Source organism: Rhinoderma darwinii, chromosome 4 (genome assembly GCF_050947455.1).
Source record: "Rhinoderma darwinii isolate aRhiDar2 chromosome 4, aRhiDar2.hap1, whole genome shotgun sequence".
NCBI lineage: Eukaryota > Metazoa > Chordata > Amphibia > Anura > Rhinodermatidae > Rhinoderma > Rhinoderma darwinii.
The window spans coordinates 265553763-265574448 of NC_134690.1; the positions used below are offsets into that span (position 1 = coordinate 265553763).

The 20686-nt window shown below is 41.9% G+C and overlaps 1 protein-coding gene across 1 annotated transcript in view; it reads right to left on the bottom strand.

The window, feature by feature from the left end:
- Positions 1-20686, bottom strand: part of FMN2 (formin 2) — a 302966-nt gene that overhangs the window by 120367 nt on the left and 161913 nt on the right. The window contains exons 10-11 of the mRNA XM_075862445.1: positions 17150-17279; positions 6500-6646 (exon numbers count right to left, since the gene is read on the bottom strand). Coding sequence (XP_075718560.1) covers positions 6500-6646; positions 17150-17279 — 277 coding nt within the window. The remainder of the gene's footprint in view (positions 1-6499; positions 6647-17149; positions 17280-20686) is intronic.

Genomic DNA, 20686 nt, shown 5'->3' on the forward strand with positions numbered 1-20686 from the left:
AGCCTGCACCATGACCACAACGTACAATTACGTTGAGTTGCAGGAAGTCATTGCCCGCAGCGACATAACTGTATGTCGAATGTCGTTAAAGGGTTAAGTGCCTAAAATAAAAATGACTAACTTCTAAAAATACTGTATACTTACGGTAGATGTATACAGGTTATGGCGAAGGGTGCGAAACGCACGTCGAGGTGTTTTCTTGAGACCACTAACATCATGCCAGCTACAGGTAATTGAACATATATCATGTCTCTCATCTATGTATATAATATACTGTGAGCAGTGTATTTACTTATAGACTGTGGATGTTGTTGTTGGGGAAATGTAAGTGAGGCATACCACATGACTTCATTGTTTGCCTGTTTCACATTATGCATGTAATATACCTCCTTGGTTATGCTGGTATTTCGCTAGTGGTCTTAGTGTGATCTATTTTTAAGTATGTTTTAAATCTGTATGTATAATTGTGTGGGTTCTGGGGTATATCCATATTTATGGAATAATAAAATGTATATATTTTTTGGACAATACATGTCTAGAATTATCTTTGTGTGTTTGAGACATATATTGGGTTTATATTGTTTGTATTATGTCTTACATTTATACGTATGCCTGAAAGTTATTATAGGTGTTAATTTATGTTATGTAGTTAGGCTGGTTTAATACACTGGGGACATCCAGCCTATTGGTCCATTGGGTAAAAGTTTACACATAACTCTGCCTATATTTTAGTGTATCAGTGAGTCCTTAAAAGAGTTGTCTCATCTCAATCTTTTTTAAATAATAATTTCTTAGCATAGGTACAATAAATGTGTAACTATTTACATGTCTTTACTAAACTTTTATATTTATTTACCCCTTATTTTCCTTCTTCAAGATCCCAATGCGCTTTGTTTGGAGATGGGCTAATATCCTACCGTTCATGTGACCACTGGTATGTCCTCAGTTAAATGTACAAATATAATAGAACATAACTCAGATTAGGGAAATAAGAGGAGTACTCTGAAATAAGGTCTCTCTATGAACTGCCAGGCAATTCCAAATGAGATTTTAGAAGTTAGGCTTCATTCACACCTGCATTGGCGTGTTCTGTTGTTCTGCTCATTTAGAGGAGCAGAACAAGGAATAACAGAAGCAAAGGTTACACTGCACAACGGACACCGCCGGCAGCCGAGGGAACCCATTGACTTTAATAGGTTCCATCAGTTTTCCATCAGGGTGTTCGTGATTTAACCAGGGACAATAGGCAAGCATGCTGCGCTATTATCTCCGGTAATCTCGGACGGATCTGCGACAGATCAGAACGAGGCCTTATTTCTAAATTCTTATCTTACTTCTGGTGATTCAGAGAGAGAAACTACTGATAAGGCACCAAGGAGGCAGGTTATTTTGCACATGCTAGCATCAAGTGACTTCTATCTCCATGACTCAAATTTTTTCAGACCAGTGATTATGTCAGCTTTACGTTAATTACCTCTCCAAGATGTCAGTGGGCAGGTGCACACAACTAAGCCCCTCCCAGGCTATATATTTTGTACACTGACTCTGTAGTGGCTCAGGACAGCACTGCTCAAATACTATGGCCAGCACAGGCTTCAGCTGCGGCCTACTAGGGGGAGCTACTTTGAAGGTTTGTAGAGCTTTATGACTCTGACTAAAAACTGATTTTTTAGTTTTTGACTGGATTAACGTTTTGACTGGAGTAAATGCTCTAGATAATTCTTGTGATTGGGTGTAAGAGCATTAGTAGGAGGCGGAAGTCGAACTGGTCCATTTTGGGGTGAAGCGTAAAATTGAAGTCCCCATCCCACAGAAGTTTATCAAATTCTAAAGTGACTATGTTAAGTCATAATTTATTTGAAAAATTGGTCAATCTGTAGGGAAATTATGGTCATCGGGAAGATTGCAGCCGCTCCCATTGCCTTGCTGGTCTCCGTGAATGTGGTTCCGCATGAGATGTTTGATCCACTGCAATTACATCGGTGCTCAATGCCTCATGTACCTCCTCAATAGACCGGATAGTAAAGGTGTGGAAATTCTGCTGGAACAAGGGATTAAAGGGGAATGCCCAAAAATATTTACCTAAAGCACACTGTTTGTCCAGGGTTATTGCCTGAAAGGTTTGTCATCATTTAATCATTTACCAGGCTCAGCTCCTAGGATTGAGGTATGTTTTTTTGAGGCTGCTAAGATCTGATCCCTCAATTCCGGATAATAGATACATAAAATAACATCTCGTAGCATGGAGGAGTTGCACGGTTTGGTGAGCGCTCTATAAAAAACAGTCAATGCACAAGGAGCAGGGTACTGCTTGAGGCTACAGGGCCTGGAAAATATTCATTCATGTTTCTCTTAGTGCTTATTGCCCTCTGGTAACTATTTTCAAGACCTTCTGAATTCAATTTAATCAAGTCGAGTTTCAGAGCTTTGTCGTAAAGTCTGTCGTGGTCTCCTGTTGTTTTTTTTTGTCTGTGAAACACACTGTCGGTACATGCGAATACATCCCAAAAGGTCATGAACACAGCCATATTATGGCTCCTTCTTGTACTCGGGCTTCCATAGAGGTGCATGAGCCCCCTACCGTACCTCTGTATACAATTGATTTCATACTGAGGCTTACATATTTTCTGTCGGATTCATTACCTATTCATCATAACATAATAGTGACAAGTTCCACCAGACTAGGTAATTTGTGTACATATGGATTCAAACGGAGGCAGTAAATCAATGTATGAAGTCTGTATGGTGTCATACTAAAGGAGCATTACAGGCTCTGTGCACTGCCTGACAGGTTCTGTGCCAGTGTGCATGTCCAGAATATAAAGTAAAATGTCTCATCGTCCAATTCTGTCAACATTCCACTTTATTGATTACATAATGTTTGTGCAATGTTTTAGCTGATAAAATGAATTGAAGAGAAAAAAGGAAAAGGGCATATCACTATATCTGCAACATTGTACTATCATGAAATTTTAATGTGTTTAAACATACATGCTAGATACGAAAGATAACGTGCCACCACACTAGATCCTAACGTTGGCCATAGTCAGGCCACTATGTCCAGAAGTGCACACAATGTCATGCTGTTTGTTGGCCGAGAAGTGAAAAGACATGGGAGTGAGGAGCGTTAAGTAAATGGAGCGGTATGGGGTCTGAATGAATTTTGTAGTCTGGTCTGGGGTCTGAATTAATTTTGGAGTCAGGGTCTGAATGACTTTTAGGGTCTGGCCTGGAAACTGAAATAATTTTGGGTTTCGGTCTGGGGTCTGAATTTAGAGGTCTAATCTGAGGTCTGAATTCATTTTAGGGTCTTGTTTCTGGTCTTGTGTTTTGTGCTTTACTGACTGCCTCCATTTGTTGATCGTGCACTCCACCCACTCCCAGGAGTGTTTTCAATTAGAGTAAAAGCCGGTTCCTACCTACCCTGAGTTCATTCTACAGGCTTAGGTCCAGGAGAGAGGTGTCTTTTTAGGTAAGGGACCCACTTAACACTTTCCCGTCACTGCACTGCCTATTTACAGAGGGAAAGGGTAATTATAATTGTAGCCCAGTGGGCGCCATAACCGCCGGGTCTCTGCTGTGTTACACAGCAGGGACTCAGTGGCAACGCTTGCGATCAGAGACAGCTCTGATAGCAAGAATTTAACCCAACATATATCGGGGTCAGATGTGACCACTGGCATCCGAGGTTTTTTTTACTTTCACTTTGGGGCCGGTCACCGGCTCCCACGCGGCGAGATTGCAAAAGCCGGTGTGTTCCTATAGCAGTCGGGAGCCTTGTGAACGCTTCCAGGCCTGCTATAGGAGGATTGCTATAGGCCCTGGCTTTATAATGGAGTCTAGCATTTTCTAGTTTCGCCCCTAAGACCAGTTTTGTGTCAATAATACAAAGGTGAAATACACCTGGTTTGCTTGAAACACTAGAATTGATACACATTTTAGGCCAGGTCTATGCCTGGCAATTATACTAATGCGATAATAGCACGTGTGTGTGCCTGGGAAAACATATCGCATTAAAAAGGCTATGTACACCGTGTTATTCTTGCACAGCTTGTTATTCTTTAAATTGCATTGTATGTTTTTTGCTAAATAAAGCACATTTCAAATTAGTCTTAATTAAAAATTGTCTACCGTTTGTCCTCTGTACTTGCAGTGTATTGCAGTATATGGCCAGCTGCTGTATTCAGTTCTCTCTCTGAACCGCTAGTCGGTAAACTCAGCAGCTCATTTGTAGACTCATGTATGAGCATTTACAGTAACATCTGCGCATGTAGGCCCTAATGAAGGCCCCCAGGTCCACCATCAATAGATGCTTGTCAGACTCACGATATACTGCAATACATTAGTCTTATATTTAACCCGCACGGTAAACGCCGTAAAAAAACAAAATTGTAAACGCCAGAATCTCTATTTTTTGGTCACCTCATCTCCTACAAAAAATGAAATAAAAGGTGATCAAAACGTCGCATGTACAGCAAAATGATATTATTGAAAACTACAGCTTATCCCGCAAAAAATAAGCCCTCATATCACTTAATCGACGGACAAAATAAAAAAGTTATGGTTCTCGGAATTTGGCGACACAAAATAAATTTTCTTTTTTACACTTAGGTTTTTACTTGTAAAAGTAGTAAAATATAGAAAATAACTATATATATTTGGTATCGTCGTAATCATATTGACCCGCAGAATAAAGTTAACATGTTGTTTTAATTGCACAGTGAATTCCGTAAACGCAAAAAACAAATGAGGAATCACTGTTTTTTTCATTTTCTACCCCACAAATATATTTTTTTTCAATTTCCTAGTACATTATATGGCACAATAAATGGTGCTACGAAAAACTACAACTCGTCCCGCAAAAATCAAGCCCTCATAGTACTATATTGACGGAAAAATAAAGAAGTTATGGCTTTTGGAAGGTGGGGAGGAAAAAACAAAAATGAAAATCTGAAAAAGGGCTACGGCGGGCAGGGGTTAATGTATTTATATGGAATCATATGACATTGCATGTGTACAAACACTACACTATCTGTACGCTGTCTTGGTCAGCCCCATAGACATTGAATAGAGCGGATGCACGACCGCCGCTACATTCAAAATCATCCTCACTGAGATTGTGCAGTGCGGACGAACGCTGGTGTTGATTTCATGATACCATAGTTAGCAGGAATTTTGTTCTTATTTTGATTACAGTACAGTACATTGCGTACGGTGCCTCCCAGCAACAATTATTGACAATAGGGAAAGAAAGTGCAATGCTGGGAAAAATTGGCACTTGGCTTAAGGGTAGAAAAATATGCAATCTTAATGAATGAATACAAAATGTAAATAAGTAGCATCATTGGTGATCCTGCATCACATCAGAAAGTCACATACCCGGCAGAGTAGAGGCACAACAGACCTCAGTTTATTAATATAGTAGACAGTAAGACTATAGAAAAGTACATGCATATTACTTAGTAAATCACGTAAAATTATAAATATAACAATTCATATATGTACATCAATTAGTGCTATAAATTAGTGCCGATCATGAAAATTACCACTCAGACTCTCTTGATCTGTTACATTTTTTGTAACATTATACCACAAATAAGTTGTAACACCTTTCGGTTTATACTTATGCAATAATTGATTCTGTACATGCATATGCCTTTATACTAAATAAAGCTGGATTGTTGCTCAATCAAAAAAACAAACCACGGAATTATGTATGTAAATGATAAAATAACAGGTTTTTTTGTAACATGCCTTTTTTGAGGTTCTCAGGACTAAATTTAATCGGGTAACTTATGGTCTTTCTTTAGCAAATTGCCATTATAAAATACTTTTTTACTTTTTATTTTAAGCGTTTGAGTTGTCCTCTCCTTTAAGAGGGATTTGCTGTAATACCTACCTTCTCCAATTGGAGGAGGTAGGTATAAACCTAGATGATTGAATATCACATGAAAAGACTACTGTTCTGTTTGGTTTAGGGTATGTTCACACGTGCATGTCCGATACGCCTGAAATTACGGAGCTGTTTTCAGGAGAAAACAGCTCCTGAATTTCAGATGTAATGGCAAATGCAGGCGTTTTTCGCAGCGTCCATTACGGACGTAATTGGAGCTGTTTTTCTATGGAATCAATGGAAAACGGCTCCAATTACATCCCAAGAAGTGACAGGCACTTCTTTGACGCGGGCATCTTTTTTACGCGCCGTCTTTTGACAGCAGCACGTCAAAAAAATGACCGTCGGCACAGTACATCGTAAAACCCATTCAAATGAATGGGCAGATGTTTGCCGGCGCTTTGGAGCCGTATTTTCGGACGTAATTCGAGGTTAAAACGCCCGAATTACGTCCATAAATAGGGTGTGTGAACCCAGCCTTAGATTGACACATGAGTTAACGTGGACAATACTGTACACAATTGTGGAGCCTTTGTATAGCAATGTTGTCTGTGTGACACATTTTAAAATTACATTATTGAATGTAAATAAAATAAAAATACTTACATTGCTTTTTACATCTTTTAGTTTTGGTAAAATGTCTAATGCAAATCCGTCAGCTTGTCCTCGTGTCCTGTTTCCTCCATTCATATAATTGCCAATTGCTAGAATCAAACCCATAACACGCAGAACTGCAGGGTCTTCTTTCAAAATCTGTAAATTTAAGTTAGATAAACTAACTTAAAAAATCTAACATTAGATAAATAGCAAGCAAGCTTATTTTTAAAAAAAACTGTCACAGGGTTAAAAACAATTTATTTTCTGGGTGGGGTTCATGGATATGGTTATGCAGATGTGGTGCACACACATTTGCAAATACAGTGGATACATACCAACGACCCAGTCAAAGCTGCCACATGTAAACTCAACTAATGTCACTATACAGTACACATAAATAATGCTGCCATAAAGTACAAAAAAAAGAATGCTGCTATAGAGTGCGCAAATAACACACCAATAGAACTACAACCGGAGTACCCATGTTAACAGCACCTGAGTACTACCAATATTAGCGCCATCATTTTCAGCAAAATGTACCCAAAAATAGTACTGAGTGCTCCTGATAATCAATATTGCTAGCAGGGTCTAGTCGAATTATCTGGTGTGGTCTAGGGTAATAAAGAGGTTAAAAGGTACATGCTTGGGGGTCTAGGGTAGTAAAGTGGTTAGTGTCAATGTTATTTGTTTTATTTTTTTCAATAGTTAAAAAACTGATTAATTTAATCATATATTTCTATATGGGTCACAGCTCACTCACCATCCCCTTTCTTCAATTTACACAGCTAGAGTTAGAGTAAGGATGGAATCACACGAGGTCATTACATCCGTAATTGACGGACGTATTTCGGCCGCAAGTCCCGGACCGAACACTTTTCAGGGAGCCGGGCTCCTAGCATCATAGTTATGTACGATGCTAGGAGTCCCTGCCTCGATGCCGGACAACTGTCCCGTACTGTAATCATGTTTTCAGTACGGGACAGTAGTTCCACGGAGAGGCAGGGACTCCTAGCGTCGTACATAACTATGATGCTAGGAGCCCGGCTCCCTGCACTGTGTTCGGTCCGGGACTTGTGGCCGAAATACGTCCGTCAATTACGGACGTAATGACCTTGTGTGAATCCAGCCTAACCGCCGTTTCAACTTTTTGCAGCCAGTGATTTGCAGCAACAGTCAAGTGCATATACAGCAACCAGAGCATTGGCACTGGAGCGGCAAGGGTTTTAACAAGTGGAAATCGTTTATATATATTTTATAAAATTTTGTGCAGCCTATTTAATTTGTCAGATAACCCCTTTAATGTTTATCAATGGAGATTGCATGAATATGTGCTTAATTTTATGCACCTGTTTGCAATGGGTATGGCTGAAACATCTGAACTCAATAATTAGGAGGGGTGTCTACATACTTTTGGCCATATAGTGGGCTCTCCACTTTAGACAATCCTTACTTATTAGAAGGGTCACTAGACAATAAGCTGATCATAAAGTGTCCCTCTGATGGGACACCCAGAGATCAGCTGTAATCTGTGGGGGAAACCTGTAAGGGAGTGTTCAATTTACCTGCAGCTCCACTACTGGGAAAATTAAGCATTACACAGTGCCTATTAAAATTAGGGGGTTGTCTGAGTAATGCAGAAAAAGGACAGCTCCTCCAGAGCTAGAGACCTGCTTTGTAGCTGTTCTCTACCATGGCCAAGAGATTAGGATCTTGAACAGGACAACTTCTATTAACTTAGAATTCCTTAATAGGGTATATGAAAAAATATATGGACAACGTCCTCTGGACGTAGATACAAATGAATATTTAAAGGGAAGGTGTCATGATTTATTTATTTTTTTAATTATATTGCTTTTAATAAAATATAAACAAAAATTTTATTTATTAGTGTTGTGACTTTCTACTTTTTACTGTATTCAAACTTTTACTTCTCTATGGGGGCTGCCAGTTATTTTTCATCTCTGTATGTGTCGATTAACGACACATACAGAGATGCTATACGGCACATACAACCCCATAGAGAATGCGAACGGGAGCCGTTCCATTCTCAGAAGCGTACGCCGTCTGTGTGGGAACGGCGCATGCGCCGCTCCCACACAGACCAAAACAAAGCTCGTTCGTAGAGCGAAATCCGGTGGCATTTTCATGTGGACTGGAAGCCGCTGCCGGACAGTAAGATGATGACTTCTGGCCGCGGCTTCCGGCCATATGTTCAACGAAGCGAAGGCGCAAGGAATAGGAGCGTAGACCAGCGGAGGCGGCGGCAGGAGCAGGTAATTTATGTTCGTGTATGTGATGTGTGTATTATGTTCGTGTGATACTGTCTGCTGAGCCCTGTATCTAATCCTCCTACACTGTGCAGTCACTCAGAAAATGGCAGCACACAGTGTAGGAGGTTTGAAGACATTCAAACCCCTCCTTCTCATGGCACTAGCCAGAAGAAGGGAGGGGGGGATTGTGTGAGGACACTAGAAGAGAGTGTATCCACCCCAAATTTGCAGCATAAATCAATGAGGTTGCTTTACCACAGTGACCATGCTGCAATTTTGGCAACTGCTCCCTCTAGTGGCCAGCACATGGAAATGTTATAAATTATTATTTAATTTATAATATTTTTTGACTTGTGAAAAATTTTTAAAAATTAAAACAATGAGTAATCACTCAAATACTAATTGTTTAACTGAAAAAAAAAAAATTCTAGCGACACATTCCCTTTAAGGCTGCTGCTGCCTCTCTGAGGGCGCGGCGGCGCAAATGAAACCAGCCGCCGCCACCCCCTCTTGCACTAATTGTACCTGCATTAGTGCTGAATGGCTGGGCACAATCCGTGCCCGACCATCCAGCGCCTTACAATGACGCTGATCGACGGGGCAAAATTACAGCGCCTTTCAACGATGCTAGCGGCGCGATGACATCATCGTGCCGCCTCTGTTGTTGAAAGGCGCTGATTGATTGACAGGGCTTGCATCGTTCAGCCCCAGCAGACCTGCTCAGAAGAGAGCAGGCCTCCATTGCCACCGGACAGGGCCGGAACGGGATCATGTGAGTATGTAATTTTTTTGTTTTTTTCTAATAAAACTGTGATTTGCATCATCGACAGGGGGAGGGGGGCTCTATCTACAAGGGGAGGTCTATATGTGGGGATGTGTACTATATACAGGGGGAGCTATATGCAGGGCACTTTCTACAGGGGTGGGCTATATTTGGGACTCTATATACAGGGGTGGGCTATATGTGGAGCACTATCTATAGGGGGAGCTATTTGTAGGGCACTATCTACAGTGGTGGGCTATATGTGGGACACTATATACAGGGGTGGGTTACCTGTGGGGTACTATCTACAGGGGGGCTATATGTAGGGCACTGTCTACAGGGGTGGGCTATATGTGGAAAACTATATACAGAGGGGGAGCTATATGTGAGGCAGTTTACAGAGGTGGGCTATATGTGGAGCACTATCTATAGGGGGAGCTATTTGTAGGGCACTATCTACAGTGGTGGGCTATATGTGGGACACTATATACAGGGGTGGGTTACCTGTGGGGTACTATCTACAGGGGGGCTATATGTAGGGCACTGTCTACAGGGGTGGGCTATATGTGGAAAACTATATACAGAGGGGGAGCTATATGTGAGGCAGTTTACAGAGGTGGGCTATATGTGGAGCACTATCTATAGGGGGAGCCATATGTAGGGCAGCACGGTGGCTCAGTCATTAGCACTATTACCTTGCAGCTCTGGAGTCCATATGTGGGCACTATCTACAGGGGCCTGTATGTCGGTCACTATCTACAGGGGCTTCTATGTAGGGCACTATCTACAGAGGCTCTATGGGGGTCACTATCTACAGGGGGCACAGTTTGTGTGTGTGTGTGTGTGTGTGTGTGTGTGTGTGTGTGTGTGTGTGTGTGTGTGTGTGTGTGTGTGTGTGTGTGTGTGTGTGTGTGTGACACAGTGTATGGTACTATTATAATCAGGGACACAGTGTATGTCACCATTATAATTAGAGGTGCAGTGAATGGCGCTACTATATTTAGGCGTGTTGAGAAATGTATCTTCTTTTATAGGTGCAGAAATGTTTTAAAAGTATGAAGATGAAGACATCTGAGCAGAAAACTGCAGAATTGGGTTGTGGCCGGGAGAAGTCATCATGGAGGTCTGGACTGGATGGAGAAGAAAAGAGAAAAAGAACAACTAAAATCTGAGTCACCGGTGAGTCACTTAATGTAAATGTTTATTCTGCCTCTAATCAGTAATGTAGTCGCTGTATGATCTGCAGCGAGATGATGGGTGATTTGATTATGATATGATTTTTTGGTGAAACATCAACTCCCAGCATATCCTTACCATTGTTCGGGCCATGCTGGGAGCTATAGTTTTACGCCATACAAACCTATACGGCAGGGGTTGCACTAAATTGAGCTGTATTTCTTCTGGTGCTGTATATATGTACTGAGCTTGGTTCTGGGGCTGTATATATGTACTGAGCTTTGTTCTGGTGCTATATATATGTACTGAGCTTTGTTCTGGTACTGTATTTATGTAATGAGCTTGGTTCTGGAGCTGTATATAAGTACTGAGCTTTGTTCTGGAGCTGTATATATGTAATGAGCTTGGTTCTGGTGTTGTATATATGTCAGAGCTTGGTTCTAGTGCTGTATTAATGTACTGAAGTTGGTTCTGGTGCTGTATATATGTATTGAGCTTGGCTCTCGTGCCGTATATATGTACTGAGCTTGGTTCTGATGCTGTAATTATATAGAATATATTTATAATAACAAAATTGCAGGGCAGATGGAATTGTTTTAAATTCATTGTATATTTAATGTAAACATGTCTGGTAGTTTTAACCCCTTGAACCGCCACCATGCGGTAAAACATGACCCGACAATATTTCGAAATGTATGTTTTTTTCAGATGCAGCAAAATCTATCAAATAAACTTTTAAAACGGTGCACACTATATGCTAATTACTCAATAAAGGGTCATGGGGCAGTGTCGCTATCCTGAAGAGTCACAAAGTCCTGCCTCTAAACCCACCTTTCCATGCTTGATTGACATCCCCCTGGCTGATACAACTTTATCGTATGCGCCATTGCCTTGGGCAGGCACCGTGCAGCGCGGTGTACTCTGCCCCGGCTTCATCGCTGCACCGTGCATGCCACAGGAGTACAAGGCAACCGCGCATCCACAAGAGTTTGAGGAGGCTGGTAGTGATGTAGAACAGCCAGGGGGATGTCAATCAAAATCTGGGGGGGCGCCATTTCAATTTTCGCCTCAGGCAGCTGAAAAGCTAGAATTGGCCCTGAGGCTGCAGGTCACTTGAGGCCTGCAGCCTATAAGGTGCTGGGAAGACTCCCTGCACAGGCCGGCATGATGTCATCACTGCATTACACTGGTCTGTGCATGTGTCTCGACCGAAGCCTGTGCAGTGCTCCGTCCGTTGCAAGAATGGAGCAAGGTAAGTACAATATATATTTTTTGGGGGGCTGTGTGCCACTATATACAAGCGGGGAGCAGGGTGGCACTATATACAACGGGGGAGCAGGGTGGCATTATATACAAGGGGGGAGCAGGGTGGCACTATATACTAGGGCTGTGTGGCACTATATACAAGGGGGGCTGTGTGACACTACTAAGGGGGGGGCTGTGTAGCACTATCTACTAGGGGGCTGTATGGCACTATTTACAAGGTGGAGGGCTGTGGCGCAATCTACAGGGGTTTGTTTGTGGCACTATCTACTAAGGAGGGGCTGTGCGGCACTATCTACTAAGGGGGGGCTGTGTGGCACTATATACAAGGGAGGGGGCTGTGTGGCACTATATACAAGGGAGGGGGCTGTGTGGCACTATATACAGGGGGCGCTGTATGGCGCTATCTACAGGGGGCTTTATGGCGATATCTACAGGGGCTGTTTGGCACTATCTACAAGGGGGAGGTGGGGGCGCTATCTATAAGTGTGGTGTGACACTGTCTACAGGTGGGGCTGTATAGCACTGTCTACAGGAGGGCTGTATGGCACAATCTACAGGGGGCACTATCTATAGTGTGGCACCTAGGGGGGACCCCAATCAAAAGTTTTCTATGGGGCCCAGTCTTAGTTCTTATAATCTAATTTTCAAACTCTCGTATCTTTGCATCTAACATAAGATCTTTTGCTTTGTATTGTATTCAATTGTGAGAGTTTCTTGCTTATTTAGTTGATCTATTGGGTCTATCCATTTTTGTTTTTATATACTGTATATTGTTAATATTTGCATGCTTATCAAGAAACCCTCTTAAAAAGGAGTTTTTCCAATATAATATTGATCTAGATCTACAGTATGTTTTTTTTATGAACCCATAGGCTACTTGTTACATTCTTGTGTGATAAATATTTATTAAGCTATATAAAGCAACGTCTCGTTTCATTTTTCACTGCGGTTTATAAGCTTTCGACTAGATTGTTCATTTGTCCAATTAATTTGTAGTCCACCTTGTTATTTTATTCCATCTTAATCACTTTAGGATGGGTGATTCTCCTCTCTAGTCTACTCTTTATTGAGAGTAGTGTACCAGTTATAAATAAAGACATGAAAGGTGGAACCCAAACTCACCATGTGACGTGGGTAAGCCGTTGTGAGAAGTAGCACATGAATCCTGCTAAAGAGATTGTAGGTTTATTTCTTACCTAATGTGTAAAAGCGATTAGATGCCAAACTGAGTTATGTTTTCTCAGGCTCTAAGGTGTTTGTCATTCGGGGAACGCTTTGCCTCTGAGACCAGCAGCTTTGCTTAAAGGGAGTCTGTCACCAGAATGTCCGTATTAAGCTAGTAACAGTGTATTGTGGAGGAGACTAACCTGTTTCTAACGTTTATTTTCAATTTGTGCTTACTGCCTCCTTTGTAGAGAAATCAGTTTTATGAATGTTGTGCTAATGAGCATTTAGATGCAACGGGGGCATCTCCGTTGCTCCTAAATGCTCCTACGTCGCTCCACAGTCCAACCCCCTACCTCCCTTCTTACATTGATTAACAGGGGCCAGGCAGCATAATTGTCACATTCATGCCTGGCCCCGTACTGTCTGTAACGCGTGCGTGGGTCCCTTCTACTTACTTGGCGCATGCGCAGTAGAATCTTTCTGCTCTCCGTTCTAATCGGCACTACTGCGCATGCGCAGAGTAAAGAGCAGAGACACGCGCGCGTTACAGACAGTACGGTGCCAGGCATGAACGCGCCGATTACGCCGCCTGGCCCCTGTCAATCAATGTAAGAAGGGAGGGAAGGGGGTTGAACTGGGGAGCGACATAGGAACATTTAGGAGCAACGGTGACGCCCTCGTTGCACCTAAATGCTCATTATCATAAAGTTAACAAAACCGATTTCTTTACAAGGGAGGCAGTAAGCAGAAATTGAAAATAAACATTAGAAACAGGTTAGTCTCATCTATAATACACTGTTACTAGTTTAATACGGACATTCTGGTGATGGACTCCCTTTAAAGTTCCTGTTACTTAACTAGCTTTTCATGTTTCTTTTGGGAAGTCTCTCGTATACAAATAACAGGACGGACTGTTTTATGTGCCTCCCATAGCGAAAAAGGAGAAGAAACCGAGTCGGCATTGAGAGTAAAGTATTCTGACAATGACTTCTCTAGTTGGGATACTACTTCCTCATAACTCAAAAGAGAGTCGTTTAGGAAATAGCTGGGAGTGGGGGGCAGGGGGAGCTGAATGAGGGAGTTACATTGCATTGTTACAGAGCTATCGTCAGATCATGGTAGTACAAGAATAGCTGCTACTCTAATGATAAGTAGGAAAACAGGGAAAACAAAAATATGATCAATTCTAGTATAGAGGGTATGTGGGCTGGAGTAATGATTATAATCCAAACTCAGCTAGTGTAATTTCCTCTAGGTGCCTACACTGTGATTACAAGAAAGAAGGCCTCTTAAATGTTCCATATATAGTCAGATGAGCTAGGTGGAGTCTAAGTAGGGTGAAGAGGATTTTTTCCAGCTCTGTCTGGTCTTCCTCGTCTGGCAAATTTATATGTTCAACATATTTTTTGTTTGCACGGATTGCCCCTCCATATCATGTCTGATCAGGGTGTGCAATCACGTCTACTTTCTGGAGAGCCCTGTGTAAACTTTTGGATGTGAAATTAGACTTTTCTTCTGCATATCATCCACAATCCAGCCAAGTTGAAAGGATTAATCAAGTGCTAGAAAATTGTCTTCGTTATTTTATATCTGTTCAACATGACAATTGGGTGCATCTTCTTCCATGGGCCGAATTCTCTTACAATAATCACAGGAGTGAGTCTACTGCTACATCTCTATTTTTTATTGCTTACATCCAACATCCATGTGTTCCTCTTCCTGTACCAGCTACATCTTAAGTGCCTGCAGCTACAGTAATTCTTCTTTCGGAAACTTTCTTCAGGTCTGGCAGCAAACCAAGTCTGCGATAATACAGGCAGTGAATCGCATGAAGAAATATGCACATAGGAAGAGATGGCTTTCTAGTCAATTTTTTCCCAGAGTTGAAGTCTGGTTATCTTCTAAAAATATTAGTCTGTAAATTCTCTCCTACAAATTCGCTTCCAGATTTCTTGGTCTCTTTGAAATCCTGCTACAGATCAACCCTGTGTCTTACAAATTGTGTCTTCCCCCTACACTCAAGATTCCCAATTCCTTCCATGTGTCCCTCCTGAAGCCTGTGGTCCTCAACTGGTACAATAAATCTCCTGGCTCTACAATTGCAAACGGTTCTTTTGATGTCTTCGAGGTCAAGGAGATCCTGGACTACAAGAAGGTGTGAGAGAAGACCTTTGCCTTACCTGGTGTATTGGAAGGGTTTTGGTTCTGAGGAGAGGTCTTGGGAGCCTGAAGAAAATGTGGATGCCCCAGCTCTCATTAAAACGTTCCTCCTATGCTCCGGACCTAAGAAGAGGTACCATAAAAGGGGGGGGGCACTGTAATGCCAGCATTTCCCACTTATCGGCAGTCGCGACCGCAGGACTCTGAAACCTGGTCAGAGTCTGCTTCCCCAGAGACACTGGCGTGCACTGCTCCCTCCTCCTGCTGATGCCCATAGGGTGCGCGCTCGTCCCCGGTCTTAAAAGACCAGCGCGCGCACCAGGAACTTCATCCCTGACCAATCCTAGCACACCCAAAACCTTAAGAAGAACTCTGCCCACTTCCATATTGCCTGAGCAATATTGTGTCTAATCCGGTGTTGGTCCGCAAAGGTTCCCCAGCGATATCTTGTAACCGTGTTCAGTGTCAAGTTCAGTGTCCGTGATGACTACAGTATCCGTGTCCGGTGTCCATGTCAAGTCCAGTATCCGTGACGACTTCAGTATCCGTGTCCGGTGTCCGTGCCAAGTCCAGTGTCCATGATAACTTTAGTATCCGTGTCCGCGATAGGTCCAGTGTCTGAGATGACTACAGTATCCGTGTACGGTGTCCATGTCAAGTCCAGTGTCCGTGACAACATCAGTATCCGTATCTGGTCTCCGTGTCAATTCCAGTGTCTGTGACGACTTCAGTATCCGTGTCAGGTGTCCATGTCAAGTCCAGTGTCTGTGAAAACTTCAGTATCCGTGTCAGGTGTCCGTGCCAAGTCCAGTGTCCGTCATGACTTCAATGTCCTTGTCCAGTGTCCGTGCTACAGTTCCCATGTGCTGTATCCGAGACAAGTCCAATTATCAAGCACAAGCCAGCTTCCAATTATCCAACACAAGCCAGCTTCTGATAGTCCAGCACAAGCCAGCTCCCGATAGTCCAGCACAAGCCAGCTCCTGATAGTCCGCCACAAGCCAGCTTCCGATAGTCCGGCACAAGCCAGCTTTTGATTATCCAGCACAAGTCAGCTATCCAGGTACTCTCACCTTAGTGACTGTCATTGACATTTTATTTGACCAGCTGCTACTCCATTACGGCGGAGTGGCCCAGTGGGTCCACATTCCCCACAGTCGTGACAACAGGGATCTATCAGAGTCAGATCTTCCCAACACATGATTGTGGAAGCGTATTAAGTGCATTGTGGAAGTGTATGTGCCGTAATCATATCAACCCGTAGAAAAGAGTTAACATGTCATATTTACCACACGATGGACGCCATAAAACCTAAACCCAAAAAACAATGGCGGAATTGCTGTTTTTTGCCCATTTCATCCCACAAATAATTTTTTTCCAGTTTCCCAGTACATTATATGGTACATTAAATGGTTCCATTAAAACTACAACTCGTCCCGCAAAAAACAACCCCTTGTATGACTACGTCGACAGACAACGAGAATGAAAATCAGAATTTTGGCCTGGCCGTTAAGGGGTTAAGTGACAGGGAGCTGAAATAATCAGCTCCATGTCACAAAAAATGCTAAACACAATTGTTAAACACTGGGATCACGATGACGTTACTGACCTCCAACTGTCGTATGGGGGAGCAGAGCAGATCATTGCTAATAGTGATCTAGTCTCCTTTTGAGTGAGAAAAAAAAGACATACAGGAGGGCATGATGAATGTGAGTAAAGCCTTTGTATATTAATAGCTTGACTTTTGAATTCTCATGCCCTTATACAATCTCAAATAAATAAGAACACTCACGAAAAATTGGTGCTGTGAATTCACACCAAAGTCAATGTGATAGAAATAAATATAATATGACTAACCTTACAAATTTTCTGTAGCAGTTCAAGCTTTCGTTGGATAACACCAATGTTCTCTGAAATTGCTGTCTGCAGCAAAATGCAAAACACTCGTTCTGAAAAATTTGGTATTGTTGTGAGCTCATAAAGGAATCTGCATAAACAAAATACACTGCAACATTACTTTTCAAGTTACATTAAATTATAAGAATTGTTTCATTTATCTATCATCTATCTATCTATCTATCTATCTATCTATCTATCTATCTATCTATCTATCTATCTATCTATCTATCTATCTATCTATCTATCTATCTATCTATCTATCTATCAATCATCTTCAGCAGAACAGATTTCCCTCAGTATTACAAAAACACAGTTTCGACTTTGGTTTTTGTGAGATTTTGACTACACTGTGAAATTTGCTACTTCTCTGCGAGGTACAAACTGTTAGGGGAGGAGCTGATTCTATACCGCATCTGAATGGTAAAGTGGAGCATTGTGCTAGGATATGACCAGAATTCTGGATGATAACATGAATTTAACGATTTTCTGGACCATAGAATACAGTGGGAAAATCAATTTCCATATTTTCTCAGGAAATCTCCAAAAGAGATCTCAAACCTGATGAATTAATTTGCCACTGCATCCTAATGTGAGACACATCAGCATAATGCAAACCAGTAGAAAATTTCCTCCCATCCAGCCTGGAGTATGAACTTCATACAGAATATTATTTGATCACCCAATTAAATACATGGGCTTAAATCAGCTGTTTTCTTCTACTTACAGTGTTGCTCACTTGCTCTAGATAAAAGGTCCAGTGTCAGATGAATTAAACAGCTAAATAATGCAACATTCGCCCAGCATTCTTACAAATTCGCTGATTTGTAGATTTGCTGTTGCGGCTGGCACACTTACAAAAGAAGAAACGGTCTAATGAAGAAAACAGACAGATCCTCACTGCGCATTCCAGCACTCCTCCTCTGCCGAGTCCAACCCCACCACATCCGTTAGTGCCCTAGACTCTGTGTTGAGTGCTTCTTGACACATTCTGAGATGTAGTGATGTAACATCATTCTTTGCGACACTCACCAGCGGCCTGCATGCTCGGTGCTGTGGCTGCCTCCTCACACTTCCTAGACTTGCTGTACTATTGAGCCCCTGCCCGGCTGGCCCTGGCCTGCATAAAACCTTTTGTCTGACTAAGCATGTAAGCAAAGCTAAACAAGAGATAAAGTTAGTAAAGCTGCTAAATATAAAATTCTAAAAACAAAAAAAAAAGTCAAGTTACATTAATTGGTTGGAGGGAAGAGTCAGGAAATGGAGTTAGAGTACATTCCCACGTTACAGTGGCCATATTCAGATGAAGCCACACCCACATGCGGTGCCCAATGGCTGCACGATTTTGGAAGTAAAAGTATGGTATCACCGGCCAAATTGTGTGGCCATTGGCCAGCGCATATAGGAATGGTTTTGTCTGCATGTGGGATCGTACCCAGGAGTTTCAGATAGGGGGCACCAAACTAAATATTTTCCTTAGATGAAGAAAAACCTAGCTATGCCTTTGCCTGTGGACAGGTGTGGCGCTGTTTTTAGAAGAAAGTAGCCATATTTTTCTAATCCGCTACAACCGCTTTACGTTTTGAAAGGTGGCCAATAAAACTCTCTATGTAGCCCTAGGTGTAGTCTCATGTGCCAGTTTTGTTGATTTTATATTATCCTCATTCCCATCCGTCATCAGGTGAATCAGATGAGCAAAAATTTGTAAGGCCAGTTTCTCATGCCACATATATAAACCATCAGCAATTAGTCTGAAAATACACACCAAAATATCCAAAGCAATATGTATGTGTTACATGCAATTAATGCAGTTTATGAATTGAGTTTCACAGTGGAATCAATTGCAGTATTTTGCAGATCAATGTGGTGTGTCATCTCTGCCTCCCTCACAGTTGAACTTGTCACACACACAAACACGCATTCACCCAAAATGTAACCCAACAGTGTTTTTCAGAGCAAAAAATAATTTAGTAGCAGAATTGTTTTTAAAATGATTATTATTATTATTATTATTATTATTATTATTATTATTATTATTATTTTATGACATGTTTGGTAGTTAGGCAGGGACGAATTTGGATACCGAGGTAGGAACATATTGGAGGAATAGTAGTTTAGGTAAAAGAACCCAACTGCCTTTGCCAGTGTAAATTACAGAATTTTTGCCAATGTAGTAGGGACAGGGAGGAGGAAACATTAAAAAAAAAAATGATGACAACAACTGCACCCCAAAGTGGCAACTACTTCCCAAAGTGGACAGTAACATTTAAGGCAATACCCATGCTTTGCAATATCACCATAAATTAACAGCAATGCCCAAAAATCTCTTTTATTTACTGTGGCCACAAACCACATATATTGGGCACACCAAATAAAAGTGGAATCAGAAGTGGGGCAGAAAGAAAGAGAATCTGCTAAAGCTGCTGTACAAGACATTGACATCATGTCTGGACAAAAAACTAACAAAATTAAATTGCATGTTTAATATATATATTTTTTAATCTAAATCCGTTTGTGAATCCATCTGCTTCACATGTTATTCCTTCGTGCATTTGTCCACAATGTCTTACGTTAAGGCCTTATTCACACGGACATGTCCATTTTGCGCGTGCAAAAAATGCTGCGTTTTGCGCGCGCAAAAGGTCCGTGTGTCATCAGCATATGGTGCGCGACACTCTGGTTTTATGTTTACGTGGTGCTTTTCTGTTTTCATTCATAGTTTTTACTACTGTAGCGCGCATCACGTGCGGCACCCGGAAGTGCTTCCATGTGCCGAGTGCGATTTGCACGCACCCATTGACTTCAATGGGTGCGTGCAGCGCGAAACACGGGCAAACATTGGACATGTCATGAGTTTCACGCAGCGCACATACGCTGCGTGAAATTCACTGACAGTCTGAACGGCCCCATTCATTAACATAGGTCCGTGCGACGCGTGTGAAAATCACGCGCGTAGCACGGACGTATAACACGTTCGTGTGAATAAGGCCTTAGGAAGTGGTGGGTTGAAGCCAGTTGCATGGACCAGTATTGACCAATATCAGTGCAGACACTTGGGGAAAAGTATATAGAGAGTATAACAAAAGGGACTGAGTGCTTTTGGTATTTTTAACTCCCCTAGTGTCTTTGAATATCTGGAGCATAGCATCCCCGAACGATTGGCTGGCTTGACCAAAAACTATGGAAACGATCCATGTTTCCTAGCATGTACTTGAGACAGTCCATCACTCTATCAAGGGTGTTGGAAAGGGAGGCAGTATTAAAGGCTTCAATTTATAGCGAGATGCTCTCCAATGTTTATTAAGTACCGTACGTGGAACTATTGTCCACCCAGCAAGTATTTTCTGTGTAATACCTGGGTCCTGTAGTTCCCGTGCCTATCCACGTAATAGAGGTAAACCCGACACCTTCCCTATAGTAGTACTTATCTGTGAATAAAGGATAGACAGTGATGTTTTGGAATTAACCTGTGTCCACCAGTCTATCAAAGTTCTACCT